Source organism: Arvicanthis niloticus, chromosome 5 (assembly GCF_011762505.2).
Source record: "Arvicanthis niloticus isolate mArvNil1 chromosome 5, mArvNil1.pat.X, whole genome shotgun sequence".
Taxonomy (NCBI): Eukaryota; Metazoa; Chordata; class Mammalia; order Rodentia; family Muridae; genus Arvicanthis; species Arvicanthis niloticus.
In genome coordinates this window covers 32,296,340-32,312,612 of record NC_047662.1, presented here as the reverse complement: position 1 = coordinate 32,312,612, position 16,273 = coordinate 32,296,340, and the positions used below count along the sequence as shown (strand labels likewise).

Sequence of the window (16,273 nt, the reverse complement as noted above, 5' to 3'; positions counted from 1 at the left end):
TGGGAACCCGGAGGTTCTCAGTCACAGAGGAAGAAACTGAGACTTCATAGATGTAGTTAGAGGTGCAGCCTGAGATCCACAGCTGCAGAGGAGAAAGACAGTAGAGTTGTGTGTCACTTGGCTGATAACGGACCTCACACATGCAGGTGGTTCTACAGGTTAGACAGTCCACGGTTCGATAGTACACATTTTAGTTTGTGTGACTATGCATTGTGATGTTTGATAGCCTAAGGGGCACTTTTCACAGAACATGTATTTCTCCTTAATATGTTGTTGTAGGGATCCGGAGAGACGCCTCAGTGCTTAAGAGCACTTGCTCTTCTTGCAAAGACACGGGCTCTGTTGCCAGCACCCGCATTCGAGCTTACACCTTTCTGCAACTCCAGTTCCAGGGTGTCTGGTTCCCCATGGGACAAGGTCATACATGAGGGCAAAACACTCATACACATAAATAAAAGCTGATTTTTTTTTAAAGGATATAATTGTACAAGGTCAAGTGGGGTGCCTGGTGGATGCTTGGGAGAGGATATGTGAAGAACGGCAGGTCCAAATGCTAAAAGCCTCCTGCCTCAAGGATGGAAGATGTTTGGATCTCACTGGTGAAGATCGCCATCCTAGATCAATGGAAGCAGGGAGGCGAGAGAAAAGGGAAGTTTAGAGGCCACGGACAACTCTATTGGAATTGATGGTGGAGGGGGGGAGAGAAGAGGAAGATGGAGAATTGCGGAGGACATGGCTGATTCAAGAAAGATGTTATTGTGTTTTCATATGGCAGGGACCTGATTGTCTGTGGAGAGGACTGAGCCAGTTAGAAAAGACCGAGTTGGGTGGAGTCCTGGCCAGATCTCCAGAACCCCAGACGGTTGCGCCTAGGCACGAAGGAGAAAGGACCCAGACAAGCCTGCCTCAGGCCAGGGTAAAGGATGGGGCTGAGGACAAGGAGGAAAGTTTTGATCCTGGAGGGCAAGGAGGAAAGGGACTTCGGATGGCTTCTGCTCTTCACAGAGAAAATGGTCCAGCACCCCGGAGATGCCTCTAGGACTTCCTAGCTGGGGATTCTAGTCAAGCTCAAAATGCAGACCCAGGGTGGGAACAGAAGATCCGCCCCTGGCCGGGCGGAGCTGGACACTTCCTCCCCACAACTGCTCTCAGGTGACAGGCCTGCAGGTCCCCGCCCCGGCCCGCCCCGCCGCGTATTCGGGGAGATCCAGTCCGAGGCTCTGAAAGCAACCCCTGCGGTCGGTGCGTGGAGCGTCGAGCTCCAGAACTCGCTGCTCGCCATGACCGCCGTGCCCGCGTCCCGCAGCGTGGTCGTTCTCCTCCAGGTGCTGTGGCTTGCCCTGGCTCAGATCGTAAGTCCTGTCACTTCTCTGGCACTGCATTCCCGGGTGCGGAGCCTGGGTTTAGGAGCCAGGAGTCTTTAGGACCTGTTCTAGTTAGTTCCTAGCCTGAGGGGCAGCTGAGGACAGAGCCAGCGGGGTGGTGCATACCTGGCACACGGCGCGCAGTGAAGGGAGATTGACTAGCACGGGAGCCAGAGGGACAGACGTTGCCTCGGGATGCTTGGCCTTGCTTGGGGCGGGCAGCTTCGAGCAGGAGATGGCGCGGGGTCCTGGCAGCGGGGAGAGCCCAGGTGGTGGCGGAGACAATGGTGACTATTCAGTCGACAGCGGAGCCTCCGCCCCCGGAGTCTCCTAAGGGGCCCGGGTTCCCGCCAGACTTCTCTGTCGCTCCAGTACGCCCGTCTCCTCTAACTCTGGGCTTCTGCCTCATTTCGCAGGAACAGCTGGGGCCTGGGAAAGAGATGTCACGAGTAGGACGCTAATGGGGACGCTGGGCCTGGCGCGATCCGGCCAGCGCGCCGAACAGTGCTAGCGTGGGGGTATAGTTCGCCTGTGGGGCGTCAGCCTGGCACTTCTTAACCTGGGGAGGGCACCTGGCGCCAGCATCTGTCACACGTGGACGTCTTCCTGGGCCGGGGCTGGCCCGCCACCTTAGGGAGGATTGGGTGGGAAGAGTTCCAGCTTTCCTTCTTTACGCCTTTCTTCTCCGAGGGCACTTTACCCACACCAGGGGCGAGGGAGAGGAGCCAGTTCACCGCTATACCTGTTGTTGGCTAGAAAACAGTAATAGTCCGAACGGCCATCGTTGGCTAGGCACCATCTTGCACATCATCTGTGATTTGAGCAAATGATATCTTCATCTGTTTCCCATCAGGACAGTGGAAAGACAGTGTGGTCCAGGGGAAGAAGTCAGCCAACAGTAACCACGATTTCATCATTCACTTCCACGAACACTTAGTCTTTTTGTGTGTTTCTTCACCCTCTCCCTGTCACAGAGTTCTGAGTAGCTCATAAAGTAACAGAGCACAATGCCACACAGTGCCTGACACACAGTAGCTGCTCAACAAACTCCCCATGGAGCACCGTCTCATTGAGGAGATACTGCTTTAAGTCACCTTCGCTCTCGGGGTCTCCAGCAGCCCCTGGGAGCCCAGTTCTTCATACTGTCTGAGGGCTGCAATCTTGTGTATTTTCAGAGAGGTCCACCAGGGGAGCCGGGTCCTCCAGGGCCACCAGGGCCACCAGGAGTGCCTGGTTCAGATGGCATCGACGTGAGTATCTAACCTCAGACTTGAGAGGAAAGAGGGCTATTCACAAAGGAGAACTTTGTGAGGGCAGGGGTGGGGATGCCTGGAAGTTTAGCGCCCCCTGTTGCCAGTAGGCGGTGCCTGCAGAGACCACAAGGAGTCTGTTCAGAGAAAACCCCAAACCAGCCTTGAAATGCGGGAGTCTGTCATAGCCACCCAGTAACAAGGGCTTGCTGTTCTGCTGTTGGCCTCAACTCACAGCGTGTCCTTATCCCCCTCCCTCTCTTCTTCCTCTTCGCGCTGTCGCCTGACACACTATGTGCTTCTTTAAGGGTAGCTGGGGAGCCTCGTGTAGACTGCTGAGCAGCTTGGGACCACACTCGTGTCTCTCTCTCCCTTTTGCTTTTAACTCCCCGGTTTAGAAATCAGCTAGGCTTGTCTTCTGCTCCCCCTGTGTGCAGAGGGTTAACTACCTCATTCTGGAGGTTCCCCCAGGAGGTCGGCTGGATGTTTACGGTTTGAACAGACTTCTATTCAGTCTGGTGCCCCCACCCCCAAAGGCAGGGCGCTGGGCCCCAGCCAGACTCTTGCTGCTGCAGGCTCCGGAATGCCCAGGGGCCTCTCTAGGGCTAAATCTGACTCCCTGGCCCTGCCCTTCTCCCACCAAGGGTCCTTTGTCACGCGGAAAAGAGACCTTTCTTTTCTTGAGAACATTTTGAATCTATCCCCATGTTGGCCCCCTTGATCCTTGCCTCTGTCCTGAGTCTCTGGTTTTCCTGACCAAAAGCCACCACCAGCCTCCCCTTCAGATTTCTCTAAAAGCTTTATTTATTTTTATTTTTTGTCATTTGCTTTATTTCTCCCAGTTAGCCTGGGGACTTCACAGTTAGTACCCCACCAGCATCAGCATGCCTAGAACCTACTTGATTAAATAAATACACCTCTCAGCTGGCTAGATCGGTGTTGATGCACTTCTTATTTCGTTTTGTTTTAATTTAGTTTAATGTAGACATGGTCTCTTTATGTAACCCTGACTGTCCTGAAATGTGCTGTTAGACTAGGCTGTCCTTGAACTTACAGACTTATACGTACCTCTAGAGGCCTCCTGAGTTCTGGAATTGAAGGCTTGTGTGCAGCTGAATTTTGTTTTGAGCAAAGGAAGCTGTTTTTTAAAAAGTGCAAATTTCAGCACAAAAGAGAGAGGAGGAAGCTCTTTGGGACCACCCAGCCAGGCTTGTCCACCATCTCTTGGGGAAAAGCATGTCTTACCAGCTTATGTCTTGCAGGGTGACAAGGGGCCTCCAGGTAAAGTTGGTCCTCCGGTGAGTGCTTTTTTTTTTTTTTTTTTTTTTACCTTTGACAGTTCTGCTACTTTCCTCTGACTAATATCTGCTCTGCTTCTAATTTCAAGGGATCCAAAGGAGAGCCTGGCACACCCGGGCCCGATGGTCCAGATGGGAAGCCGGGCATTGATGTGAGTACCCGAGGCTGGGAAGAATCTGATTCTGGCTTTGTTCACACATGTTCTGGTCAGAAAGGTAGCAAGATGTTGGCTCTATAGCCAGTCAGACCTCCTCATTTGATGCAACCGTGACCTCATTCCTGTCTCACATCTATCCTGTCTGGAAGCCTTGGATCTCTGGCAGCCAGGAGCCAGAGAGGGCTTTTTTTTTTTTTTTTTTTTAATGTGAGGACCAGGATTGTCTGCAGGTGTGGGAGCATAGTCTCATACTTCTGGTGTCTAGGAATTATACTGCCTTTGTGTCCTGTCTGCATGCCCCCAACACACACACACACACACTGCCACCCCATCCCCATTGCTTTGCTTTTCCATCTATCCACTCTGTAGCTCTGGCACAGCTCGGGGAAGGAACACTATTACAGAGTTCCCAGGGACCTCAAAGCCACACATTCCTGAGGACAGTTTTAGGGAGGTAGGGATGGTTAATTGATGGGGGTACCCCTCACCCTCACCCCACAGAGATTACAAAACACACTGCCCCCACCCTAGCAAGTCAAAGCCTCTGTCTGCCCGAGAGGTGGGTGTGTTCATTCATTTGCAAATGAGAAAACAACAGAAAGCTTTCCAAAGTTACCCAGAGCAGACACACAAGTCCAGATTCAAGTCTGAGTACCTAGATTCCAAATGTGAGGAGTGAGGCTGAGCCCACAGGGTTTTGAGTCTTCGTTTCTCATCTCTCAAAGGAGGGTAATTGCCATGAGACTGAAGCTCAGAGGCAGAGCCACAGCATCACAATTGTGCCAGGTAGCATAGATCTGTAATTCCAGTACTCAGTTGGTGGGAAAGAGTCAGAAGTTCAAGGTCACCCTCCTGTACTCAGTGAACCGGGGTCTACTCTCTCAATAACACAACAAAAGGATAATTGCAAGGCATGGTGGCACATGCCTTCAATCTCAGGACTGATCTCTTTGAGCTTGAGGCCAGCCTGGTGTACATAGCAAGATCCAAAGCTAGCCTAGGCTGGGCACAGTGAGATTCTGTCTTTGGGGGGGGGGGGGGAAGGAGAACGATTGTTTTGCTGGCCTCCCTGGATTCTTAAGGAAACCAGAGAAAGAGAAAGGGAAAGGTTTGGTTCCCAGGCCTCTATCCAGTGTGGAAGCCTAAGGAATCGCCTAGACTTGCCTTGCCTTTTGAATTAAGGGCAGGCTGCACCTCAATGATCCGACCATCTCTTTCTTCCCCAGGGTTTAATGGGAGCCAAGGGAGAGCCTGGCCCCATGGGGACCCCTGGAGTCAAGGTAAGTGCTCGCTGAAGACAAACTAAGGCAGGGGCTTGGAGGAGCCACAGTAGAGGGAAGTATGGATTCCAGAAGTCTCTAGTCTCTGACTCCTCTCTCGTTACTTCTGCAGGGCCAGCCTGGGCTCCCAGGGCCTCCTGGCCTGCCGGTGAGTAGCACCTACAAGGGTGTGGAGGGGCCCTCTAGGGGTTGGGAGGACCTGCAGAGGGGAGCTGTGAATCTGATTTCTTTTTCCTCTGTCCCAGGGCCCTGGTTTTGCTGGACCTCCCGTAAGTTCTGGGGGCTCAGGGCAGGGTACTCAGATACTGGGGAAGGAGGGGAGTCCTCATCATGAGAAATGACCAGTATGCTGTGTTGGTGTCAAGAGTGGGCCAGTGTGAGTCTGGAATAGTCTGGTCCTTACAGCCCTACAAGCTCTGTCTACCCAGAGTTGTTTAACTAGTCACAGTGGAGAAAAGACTTTTGGTGCCTGTCCCTACCTTCCCATCAAAGGTGACTGACCTTGTGAAGCATCTGGGACAGCCATCTCTCTGCTCCACAGGGACCCCCTGGACCTGTTGGCCTCCCTGGTGAGATTGGAACCCCAGGCCCCAAGGTGAGCCCCAGTCACCATCTGACTCTGCCCCTTGCCTGTACACCTAAGCTGGCAGCCTGGGTCAGGCTTTCTAGGAGTTTCTGGCCCACGAGGAGCTTCTCCAGGCTTGAGGTAGAACCTATCCTGCTGAACCTGGGACTGTAGCAAGTCTTCCTGGGAGGCTTAGTGCTGGTGCTGCTTGCCAGTTCCCTGGATCTCCTCCCTGTGGAAGCTTTCTGGAGGCGCCCTAAAGGGTGGTGTGGATGGGAAGAGAAAGGATAAACTAGGTCCCAGCAGGATGATATTGTAATTTGGGCTCTTCTTGCCTCCAGGGGGATCCAGGACCAGAGGGACCATCAGGGCCCCCAGGGCCCCCTGGGAAACCAGTAAGTATCTTCAACTCTCTTGAATGGCCATGTGTTCCCAAGGAAGTGGCTCAAGGAAGTGGTCGAAGTGGGGATGGATCACGTCAGGTCTCATCCTAATCTCCTCTTAGGGCCGACCAGGAACCATCCAGGGCCTGGAAGGGAGTGCAGATTTCTTGGTGAGAAATGGGGTCTGGAAAAACTGACAGGGGTTTGCAGTGAGAGATGAGAGCGGGTTTTGAGAAGCATTGCTCAGCTGGCCCTGACCAGCAAGAAACCTCAAGGCCTTATAGGATTTTTTCTTTCCAGTGTCCAACCAACTGTCCAGCTGGTGTGAAAGGTCCCCAGGGCCTGCAAGGAGTGAAGGTGAAAGGGTGGCTTTTCCTGGGAGGAGGGGTAGAACTTGGAGGGAACCTGGGCTGAAGAATCCATTCTTCCTTTTAGGGCCATCCAGGCAAACGGGGGATTCTGGGTGATCCTGGTCGCCAGGGGAAGCCAGTGAGTATGAGAGCTAAGGATCACGGATGAGGATTAAGGGGGGACTGTCCTACAGAGATCTGCCTCCTTCTTCATCCCTCCCTCTGTCCTTATGGGTTTAAGACGGGCAGATCCCTGAGCTGAGGGGCGGGAGGCCACTGGGTCTCTTGTTGAGTCCCCTTCATGTGGTATGGGACTTCATGGTTTCTAATTGCCTGTCTGGTTGTCTGTTGAAAAGGTTGCTAATGTCTGTCTGTCTTGTATTCACCTGTTAGTCTGACTGCTCTTCCTTTCTCTTAGGGCCCCAAGGGAGATGTGGGTGCCTCTGGAGAGCAAGGCATCCCTGGACCACCGGTATGAAGCACCCCCACTCTTATGCCCTCTATCATCCTGGGAGCCCTTTAATGCGATCATTCACCTGCTTTGGTCTCTAATTTATAAAGATATCTGTGTCTCGATGGGGTGCCTGGATAGGTTGAAAGATTGAGGCTGGGTATGGAGATAAGGAGGGACAGGACCTAGGCTGCCCACCAGAAGGCCTGGCTAAGGTCCAGGCCTGCCACTGTTTTTTTTTTTTTGTTTGTTTGTTTGTTTTGTTTTTTTGTTTTTTTGTTTTTTAAATGCCCTGATTCCTCTCTACATCTGAGCAGCTTTGTACTGTGCAGGAGACAGGGACATTCTGCCCACTTTAAAGGGGCATTGTGAGAGAGGGTAGGGTTAGAAAGGGCATAAATGAATTGGGCCTTGTAGCTGTCTCCACCTTAGTCATTTGTTTGTTTTTTACAGGGTCCCCAAGGCATCAGGGGCTACCCAGGCATGGCAGGGCCCAAGGGAGAGACGGTGAGTCTTTGGGGGCCATGAAAGAGCTGCTGTGCCCAGTACTCTGGGCTCTAAAGTCCATCTAGGACTGATCTGCAATCTTTTCCTCTCCCCAGGGTCCTCGTGGATATAAAGGCATGGTGGGCTCTATCGGGGCTGCAGGGCCACCGGTAAGCCTGCTTCTGTCACCAGGCCCTTCCTACACTGGAGGTCTATGGCTTCAAACCGGGTACTGGTCTTCATGGGCTCATATAACTTGGACTCTTGTCTTCTTCATGCCAGGGTGAAGAAGGCCCAAGGGGGCCACCAGGCCGAGCTGGTGAGAAGGGGGATGTGGTAAGTTTTCAGGCACCCCTTATTTGAACAGACCCCCTGAAGAGTACTGGAAAGGGATTGTCTCCATCCAAGGCTGTGGCCATTGGGGTCAGACATGAAATTCTAGCAAATTAACTATGGAACTAATGGAATTTGGTCTGGGCCCATAGACATCTATAGCAGTTGTTTAACTCTTGTTTCTCTCTCTCTCTCTCTCTCTCTCTCTCTCTCTCTCTCTCTCTCTCTCTCTCTCACACACACACACACACACACACACAATCTTTTTTTTTCATAGATCCTTTTTCTGAGCAGCACTTTTGTTTGTTTGCTTTGAGACAGGGTCTCGCTACATAGTCCCAGCTGTCCTGAAACTCACTCTGTAGACCAGGCTGTCCTATAACTACAGAGACCTCTCTGCCTCTGCCTCTCATGTGCTGGAATGGAAGGCATGTGCCACCACTCCTATCTTTCTGAGGAGTTTTAAAATCACAGAAAACTGAGCAAAGGGTGAGTGGCTCTGGAAGCCAGAAGAGTTGCCTGGGGATGGGAAGCCATTTTCTTTAGTGTTCCAGCCACTAGCAAGTTGCCCACATTCTAGTAAATAACCCCACCTATGTCCATACAAAGCAACCTAATTAAAATGGGTTTTATTAAACTTGGATCACACCCAAACACACAAAGGGATGGTGGTGACTTGAGTTCAGTCCTGGATCCACTTAAATAAAGGTGGAAAGAAGGAGAGAAGCAATTCCACAAGGTTGTCTTCTGATCTCCATGCAAGTACTATAACACTTGCATGTTCCCCAACACACACACACACACACACACACACACACACACACACACACACTCCATCATCATCACAACAACATAATACATATCCATCAAACAAACAAACAAAGACCTGAGATTAAGAGGGAACTCATTGGTAAGAGGGGGTTCTGTAGGAGTGGGAGGATGAGAGTGGGTGATAGGAATTACAAATTTATTATCATTACTCTGTGTGCTTAGTGTGTGCCTCAGCATGCAGTTGGGAGCCAGGGGACAACTTAACAGGAATCAGTTCTCCCCTCCCACCTGTGGCTGCTGGAACCCAAACTCAGGTGATCGGGCTCCCATGGCAAATACTTTTACCCACTGAGCCATCTCACCAGCTCTTACGTTTGGGCAACATGACACATGTAAAGGTAATTTTTGTGTCACTGGCTGTAGCGCTGGTAGAGTATGTCACTATGCGTCACAAGAAGATGTTCCCTAATCTGGTAAACCAAGGGCTCGTCAATGTTGTGGGTGACCTCTACGGTTTGTTAAGTAGTGGGGTGGGGGCAGTCATTGATGTAGAACAGATATTCATGCTATGTTAATAGAATGAAAAAAAAAAAAAAAGATTGCTGATTTGCTTGGGGAAGAAAACCCCCTAAGCAGAAAGTTTAGTTAACTGTGTTTTTAGTGCAAGTTTAAAAATACATAGAAGAGTAGAGAGACTGCCACAGAGAATCCCATGCGGCACCTCACGGGTTCCAGGTTAGACATTTGCCATCACTGACTCCGTTGCTGTCCCGTACCACAACCACCCCTCTCTCCATCCCACAGTCCCATAGTCCTGCACTAGATTACTGCTTGCTTGCCTGTTTCTTTCCTTCCTTCCTTCCTTCCTTCCTTCCTTCCTTCCTTCCTTCCTTTTTCTTTGTTTTGTTTTTTTTTTTTTTTAAAGGCAGGGTTTCTCTGTATAGCCCTGGCTGTCCTGGAACTCTTTCTGTAGACCAGGCTGGCCTGGAACTCAGAGATCTGCTGGCCCTGCTTCCCGGCTCTGACATTTTCAGAGATACTTGGCTCATCTCATTTGCCTCCACACACTTCTGAGTTTATCTCTAAGAATTAAAGACTTTTCCTCACGGAATCATATTATTATTGGAACTGGAGAAAGAGGGCTGGAGAGATGGCTCAGAGGGTAAAGGCACCCACTACCAGGACTGATAGTCCGCATGGTGGAAAGAGAGAGCCGATTCCCAAGAGCTGTCCCTCTGGCCTCCACAAGCATGCCCACAGGAATACACCAACAAAAAGAAACCTGTGGGACTGGAGAGATGGCACAGAGGTTGTAAGCACTGACAGCTCTTCCAGAGGACCTGAGTTCAATTCCTAGAAACCAAATGGTGGCTCACAACCATCTGTGATGGGATCTGGTGTCCTCTTCTGACATGCAGATATATATGCAGAACATTGTGCATAAAATAAATAATAAATCTTTGGGGAAAAAAAAAAGAAAACTGAAGGGTGCAGTTGTCTTTAGCATCACCAAGTAACTGTCTTTAGCTTACTCTAGTTTCCCCCAAACTATCTTCAATCAAGGCACCCTCCCCCCCACCCAATATGAAGTCCACCCATCACTCTTGGTAACTGTTTCTTTACCTGAGTAACGGCTGTCTATGAATGCCTGGGGCTCCCAGGGACCACTGCACTGCCCTTCCTGCTCAGATGCTATGCTTAGTGATGCTCTGGGCACCCTTCCCTTATGTCAGGCCACAGGTGTGCATCTTCAGGGACTCCCATTCAGCCTCTGAGTCTGGCCCATGCCACAAGGACTCTGGGACCGCTGTGTCAGCTGTGTTTTCCTCTCTCGTTAGGCTCAGCATTCTAAAGGTGACCTCCTCTCTATCTATTTTGCAGGGGAGCCAAGGTGCCCGAGGACCCCAGGGGATAACAGGCCCAAAGGGAACAACTGTAAGTGCTCAGAGTCCAGGCCCTGGCCCTGGTCAGTTTGTCTGCATCCCTACATGGACAGGAAGCTGGGGGTCTAGACTGGACTCTGTGGTGGGCTACAGCTCTGTAACCTGACCGGTTTACAGTCTGAGAGTATCTTCACCTGCAAGTAGGGGGGAATTCTTGTGGAGGACAGTGGGAGGCTTGAGCAATCTGAGTGGTCATCTACATACCAAGGAAGGGTGTGGCTTGTCCTTCTTAACCCTGTCTCCTGTGGGCTGGTGTTTCCTGAGATGATCAGAGCCTCTCTGCTTATACACTGTGGCTGTCACAGAGGCTCATGTCACAGGGTGAGTGTTCGTGAGACTCCCTTGAACTTTCTTCCTGAGCAGGGTCCACCAGGCATCGATGGCAAGGATGGGACCCCGGGCATACCTGGCATGAAGGTAAGAGTAGGGAGCACTCGTGGGGCTGCGCAGGGTAAGGCTTGTTCCTCCTCAGGCCTTTGAGCCTTGTCACACCAATCCTAGAGACTTCAGTCTGTTCCCAGCAGGTTTTCTTGCCTCTGTTTCTCTGCCTGCCCTTAGGTGGGAGCCATGAGAGCTCAGCTGGGGCTCTAATTTATGCTTCTGGTTGTTTGTCTCTCTAGGGCAGTGCTGGACAGGTGGGGCGGCCGGGAAGCCCAGGCCACCAGGGCTTAGCGGTGAGTATCATTGGAAGCCACTGAGGCTGCCCATGGGCAAGTTGATCCTCCTGAGCCTCAGAGAGCTAGCCACTCTGTTGTTTCCCTCTCTGTGGGGGCATGAGGAACTGATGAGGTAAAAGTTACACCGGAGCTCTGGTCCTGTCACCACGTCACCTTGTCACTGTCTGCAGTTCCTGGCTTAGGGTAGGCAGCCTCAACGCTGGACAGTTATTTTTGTCTTCTCTTTTGTTGTTACACATCCTCCATACTGGCTGAGTGGAATCTAACCATTTCCCTGCTAATCCCTCCAGGTTCCCCAGTGCTTCTATGAAATTCACACAGTTTAGCTATTCAGTAGTTATTGATTACTTGAGGTACATAATAACGAGAAAACAGTTAAAAAGGGGGCGATTACAGCTCACTAGCTCATCCTGGCATTCAGTGACTACCATAATTTGAGCCCAGCCTGACACCCCTACTCCACACTTCTGGAGTAAGGTGCCCACCCTTCTCCTTCCTGAGGGCACGGAGTGGCCACAGCTTGCTTCTCTGTGCATGTGTAGACTTGTGTTCACTGTGTGTTACTCTTTCCCCATCACCAAGGACATTGATAGACAGGCCACTGTCCAAAGCCCACTCTTCCAACAGTAAACTTGGGAAGCCAGCCAAGTTCATGATACCATGGCTGGATCTTTGGTTGTTTAGTTCCCACAAGGGGGAGAAAATCTGGACTGGGCATGGAGGCAAAGTGGCAAGTACACCCATCTCCCCATGCCAGGGCAGAGATTAACACCAAAGTTTTTCTTTAGGGTGTGCCTGGTCAGCCTGGAACAAAAGGAGGCCCTGGAGACAAGGTGAGGAGACCCACCTTCCTCTTCACCAGGAAAACCTGTTCTATCTCAATAAGGGGGCCAGGGAGTGAGAAATGAGGCATGCCTTAAGGATTGTGTAAGGCCCAGTGCTTAAGGCTTGTCACAGCCCCATAGGCCAAACCACCTTCTGTGACCACCCTGCCCCTGATCCTGGCTTAGTAGAAACAGGATGTGGTCTGGAATCCAGTGGAGAAACAAACCTAGGAAAAGCAATGGAACCCAGAGGATTTGATCCAGAACTTCCTCCCCCACCCCCCATCCCCTGCACTCTTCTCTGCTTATTTGGTTGTAAACTTTGTTGAGGGTTCCTGGGTCTACCTGAGGCTCAGGCTGACTGGCAGCTACCAGACTGACAAGAGAACTGTGTTTTTCTGCAGGGTGAACCAGGCCAGCAGGGCTTCCCGGGAATCTCTGGTCCCCTGGGGAAAGAAGTGAGTATATGCCCCCACCCCCTACTTTCCCAGGAGGGCTTTGGTCCTTCTAGGCCTGAGTCCTTGACCTCAGTGTGGGGCCTGGGTAAGGCTGAGGAATGAAGCCCAAGCCTGGGGAGTGTCTTGAGTCTGTCCCACTGTTTCCAGCAAGCTTTCTGTTTTCTAGGCCAGCTTCCTTAATTGAAGCCAATTAGCTGATCCAAGGGTGGGGAAGGCTGAGCCAGGGGTAGAAAGAAGGGTCCCACCAGGCTTGCTGCTTACCCTCCTTTCTCCTCCCAGGGGGAGCCAGGGCCTCGAGGAGAAATTGGTCCACAGGGCATCATGGGACAGAAGGTAAATGGTCCCTCCCTTAGGATCCTTGTAGCAGCTGGCACTGGGTCTTCTCTGACAAGGCCTTAAATGAATGTCTGTAAAAAAGTAATTAGAAGGACCCCTGCTGGTGACAACCAGAATGGACAGCACTTGTCCTGCTAGAGTTCAGCCTAACCTAAAAGGCTGGTCCTGCTGAGCCCAGAGGTGACCTCCATTTTCCATTTCAGGGCGACCAGGGTGAGAGGGGGCCAGTGGGGCAGCCAGGCCCTCAAGGACGGCAGGTGAGAACAGCTGAGGGAAACAGTGGGCTCACAACTGGGTTCCTTGTTTGATTTATTTCATTTTTTCCCACCTCAGGGCCCCAAGGGAGAGCAGGGACCTCCGGGAATTCCAGGACCCCAAGGCTTGCCAGGCATCAAAGGAAATAAGGTGCCTTAGGAGGCTGGAAAACACCAGGGAAAAGGGGCTAAGCCTGGGCTGCTGTGGGACGTGGGGTTGGGTTAGACCAGAAGAAACGGAGCTAGAGGAGCTTCCTGGAGAGGACATTTCACTACACCACAGTCTCTTTTTTCAGGGTTCCCCAGGGAAGACCGGGCCCCGCGGCGGAGTGGTGAGTCCCAGCGTCCCCAGATCTGCTTGCAGTCATTGAGTGCCTGGGGCCTCTGGTCTGTCCACACTTGCAGACCCTACGCCCCACATCGCTGCCATCACGGCTGGCTCTTGACACAAGGTTCTCTTTCTGCAGGGTGACCCAGGGGTGGCTGGCCTCCCAGGAGAGAAAGGAGAGAAGGTGAGCAGGGAACCGGAGCGGGACAGGAGTGTGTGGGGTGTACATGGCCTGGGTTCCCCCCCCCCCCTGCATCCTGACTGCTCCCCCTCTGCTTGCAGGGCCAGTCAGGCGAGCCAGGGCTTAAGGGACAGGTGAGCTCCTAACTCCCTCCCTCCCTCCCTCCCTCCTTCCCTTCCTCCTTCCCTCCTTCTCTCCCAAATGGATGCTTTCCTCTCTTGCTCCGCCCTCTCCCCGCCCCCTTTCCCCACTGTCCCCTTCCTTCAGAAGCCTTCTCAGTCTACACTGTCCCCTGGCAGCAAGGAGTCCGTGGAGAGCCGGGCTACCCTGGCCCCAGTGGAGATGCTGGTGCCCCAGGAGTGCAGGGCTACCCTGGGCTTCCCGGGCCCCGAGGACTGGTGGGAGATCGAGGCTTGCCAGGACAACCTGGGAGACAGGGTGTGGTGGTGAGTGGACCCCAGGGCTAGGGGACTTTATAGGAAGGGAATCTTCTTGGGGATGCGGCATATTACTGAAAGCTGGGAGTTCCCAGAGGTGTCCTGGCTTCTTGGAGATTGGCCACAGATCAAGAGAATGGGTGTGACACGTGCTGAAAATGCTGGACGGAGATGGGAACCAGAGGGTTGCAGGCGTGGTTGGTCTTGGCAGCCAGAGCTTCTTCCTCAATTGTATCCTCTGCTCTCAGGGTCGAGATGCCAGTGACCAGCACATCGTGGATGTCGTACTGAAGATGATTCAAGGTGAGGGGAGGGCTGCAGCTCCTCCTCACAGCCCACTTCAGTACCCAGTTACCCTTCACCAGCCTCTCCGTGTGTCTTTGCTTGAGAGTCTGGAATTCCCGGTGTGCATTCCAGCTCTGCCTCCTCACACACTGTGGAGCCTTGGACAGACTTCCATAAAACAGGGCCTAGGGAAGGGGAGGTCAATGCTGGGTTTTTCTGTCTACAAGCTTATGGGCCAGGATGCTCTGTCTTTTCCAGGCTCATCTTAGATCCTTCTTCCTCCTCTTCCCTTCAGAGCAACTTGCAGAGGTAGCTGTGAGTGCCAAGCGAGAAGCTCTGGGTGCAGCAGGAATGGTGGGCCTTCCAGGACCTCCTGGCCCCCCTGGATATCCAGGCAAACAGGGACCCAATGGGCATCCTGGCCCTCGAGGCATTCCTGGTATCGTGGGAGCAGTGGGTCAGATTGGCAACACTGGACCCAAGGGTGAGTGCTCCACTGGCTCTGGAGCTAAGGCTGGACTAGGGGGACTGGGTCAAAGGCAGCTTGGTACACAGTAAATGCCAGTTATTTATTGGACACTTTCCTATAATAAACCTTATCTGATACAGAAACTCCAAAATTTTATCTGGATTGTCCTTTATCTAACCAGCTCTGGGGTCATTTCCAACTTTCTCCAATAGTATACTGCCACAGTAGAAGTGTATGAAACAAAATAAATAGCGGGAGAAATACTTGTCAGTTTGGGAAAAGACACTCCTTTTTGTCTACAGGAAAGCGTGGAGAGAAGGGGGATCAAGGAGAAATGGGACGTGGCCATCCCGGGATGCCTGGGCCCCCAGGGATCCCAGGTAACAAACACCCTGGTCCTGTCCAGCTACTCTGTTTCAGCTTGGGGATGAATGATCCATGGACACCTGGGTTTTCTTCGTGGAAGCCTGGCACTCAGCCAAGCTGGAGGACCTATGTGTCTCTGGGAGGGTCTGGCTGGGAGCTGGCAGTTGGGACTCTGAGTTGGGCAATGTCTGTGTCTTCCTTCGATGGAATTCATGGTCTAGTTTTCCCTGCCTGAACAACTTTCTGGTGGTCTTTATCCCATTCTTATGGTCTGTCCTCTCCTCACAGGTCTTCCTGGCCGGCCTGGTCAGGCAATCAATGGCAAGGACGGGGACCGAGGATCCCCAGGGGCTCCAGGAGAGGCCGGGCGACCTGGTCCGCCAGGCCCTGTGGGGTTACCAGGTTTCTGTGAGCCTGCTGCCTGCCTGGGAGCTTCAGCCTATACCTCTGCTCGCCTCACAGAGCCTGGGTCTATCAAGGGGCCATGAGTAACCAGCCAGGACAGAGCCTATTAGCATCCAGGGTCACCTCTGGGTGGACATGCACCCCAGCCCCAGGAGGCTAGATTTCTCAGGATCTTGTCTGGAAACCCAGGGGTCCTGAAGACAAGTTTGATGAGGGAGCGGTCGGGGAAGAGAAAGCACTGGAATAAAGGTGACCACAACAGAGCAAGTATTGGAGAGCCATCCCTCCCAAGGGAAGAGGGTAGCTTTTCTTCCCAGAGCGCCAACTGTCTCTCACCCAGGCCATTCAGCACTGGCCTTCCCACCCCTGGGGCAGGAGGGCTGAGGCTTCTGGTGGTCCTTACCCCATTCTTACTCTCTGGATTTATTTTGATTGGTTGTCTGCTGGGGGAGAATACCCTGAGCTAGCAGTTCTTAGGCCAGCCCCACTATTGCCTCTGCCTCCCATCCGAGTATTTAAACACCCATCTCCTTTCTTGTTTTGGCACCACAGTTTCCCAGTCCCCTTTGCCCACACCACTCTGGCTTTTGTGTGAATAAAAGTTCCCAAGTTGGTTACAAA

General features: G+C 52.4%; 1 protein-coding gene across 1 annotated transcript; it reads left to right on the top strand.

Annotated features, from left to right (window-relative positions):
- Positions 1-879: 879 nt before the first annotated feature.
- Col9a2 (collagen type IX alpha 2 chain) lies at positions 880-16,273 on the top strand. The gene is made up of 32 exons (XM_034503854.1): positions 880-1,352; positions 2,540-2,614; positions 3,877-3,912; positions 4,002-4,064; positions 5,297-5,350; positions 5,463-5,498; positions 5,596-5,619; positions 5,892-5,945; positions 6,257-6,310; positions 6,421-6,468; positions 6,599-6,655; positions 6,734-6,787; positions 7,067-7,120; positions 7,553-7,606; positions 7,702-7,755; positions 7,868-7,921; positions 10,571-10,624; positions 10,996-11,049; positions 11,253-11,306; positions 12,098-12,142; positions 12,538-12,591; positions 12,871-12,924; positions 13,131-13,184; positions 13,261-13,332; positions 13,478-13,513; positions 13,649-13,693; positions 13,792-13,824; positions 13,990-14,136; positions 14,376-14,430; positions 14,708-14,896; positions 15,184-15,261; positions 15,536-16,273. The coding sequence occupies exons 1-32, from the start codon at positions 1,074-1,076 to the stop codon at positions 15,733-15,735; spliced, it is 2,274 nt and encodes a 757-aa protein (XP_034359745.1). The 5' UTR covers positions 880-1,073; the 3' UTR covers positions 15,736-16,273.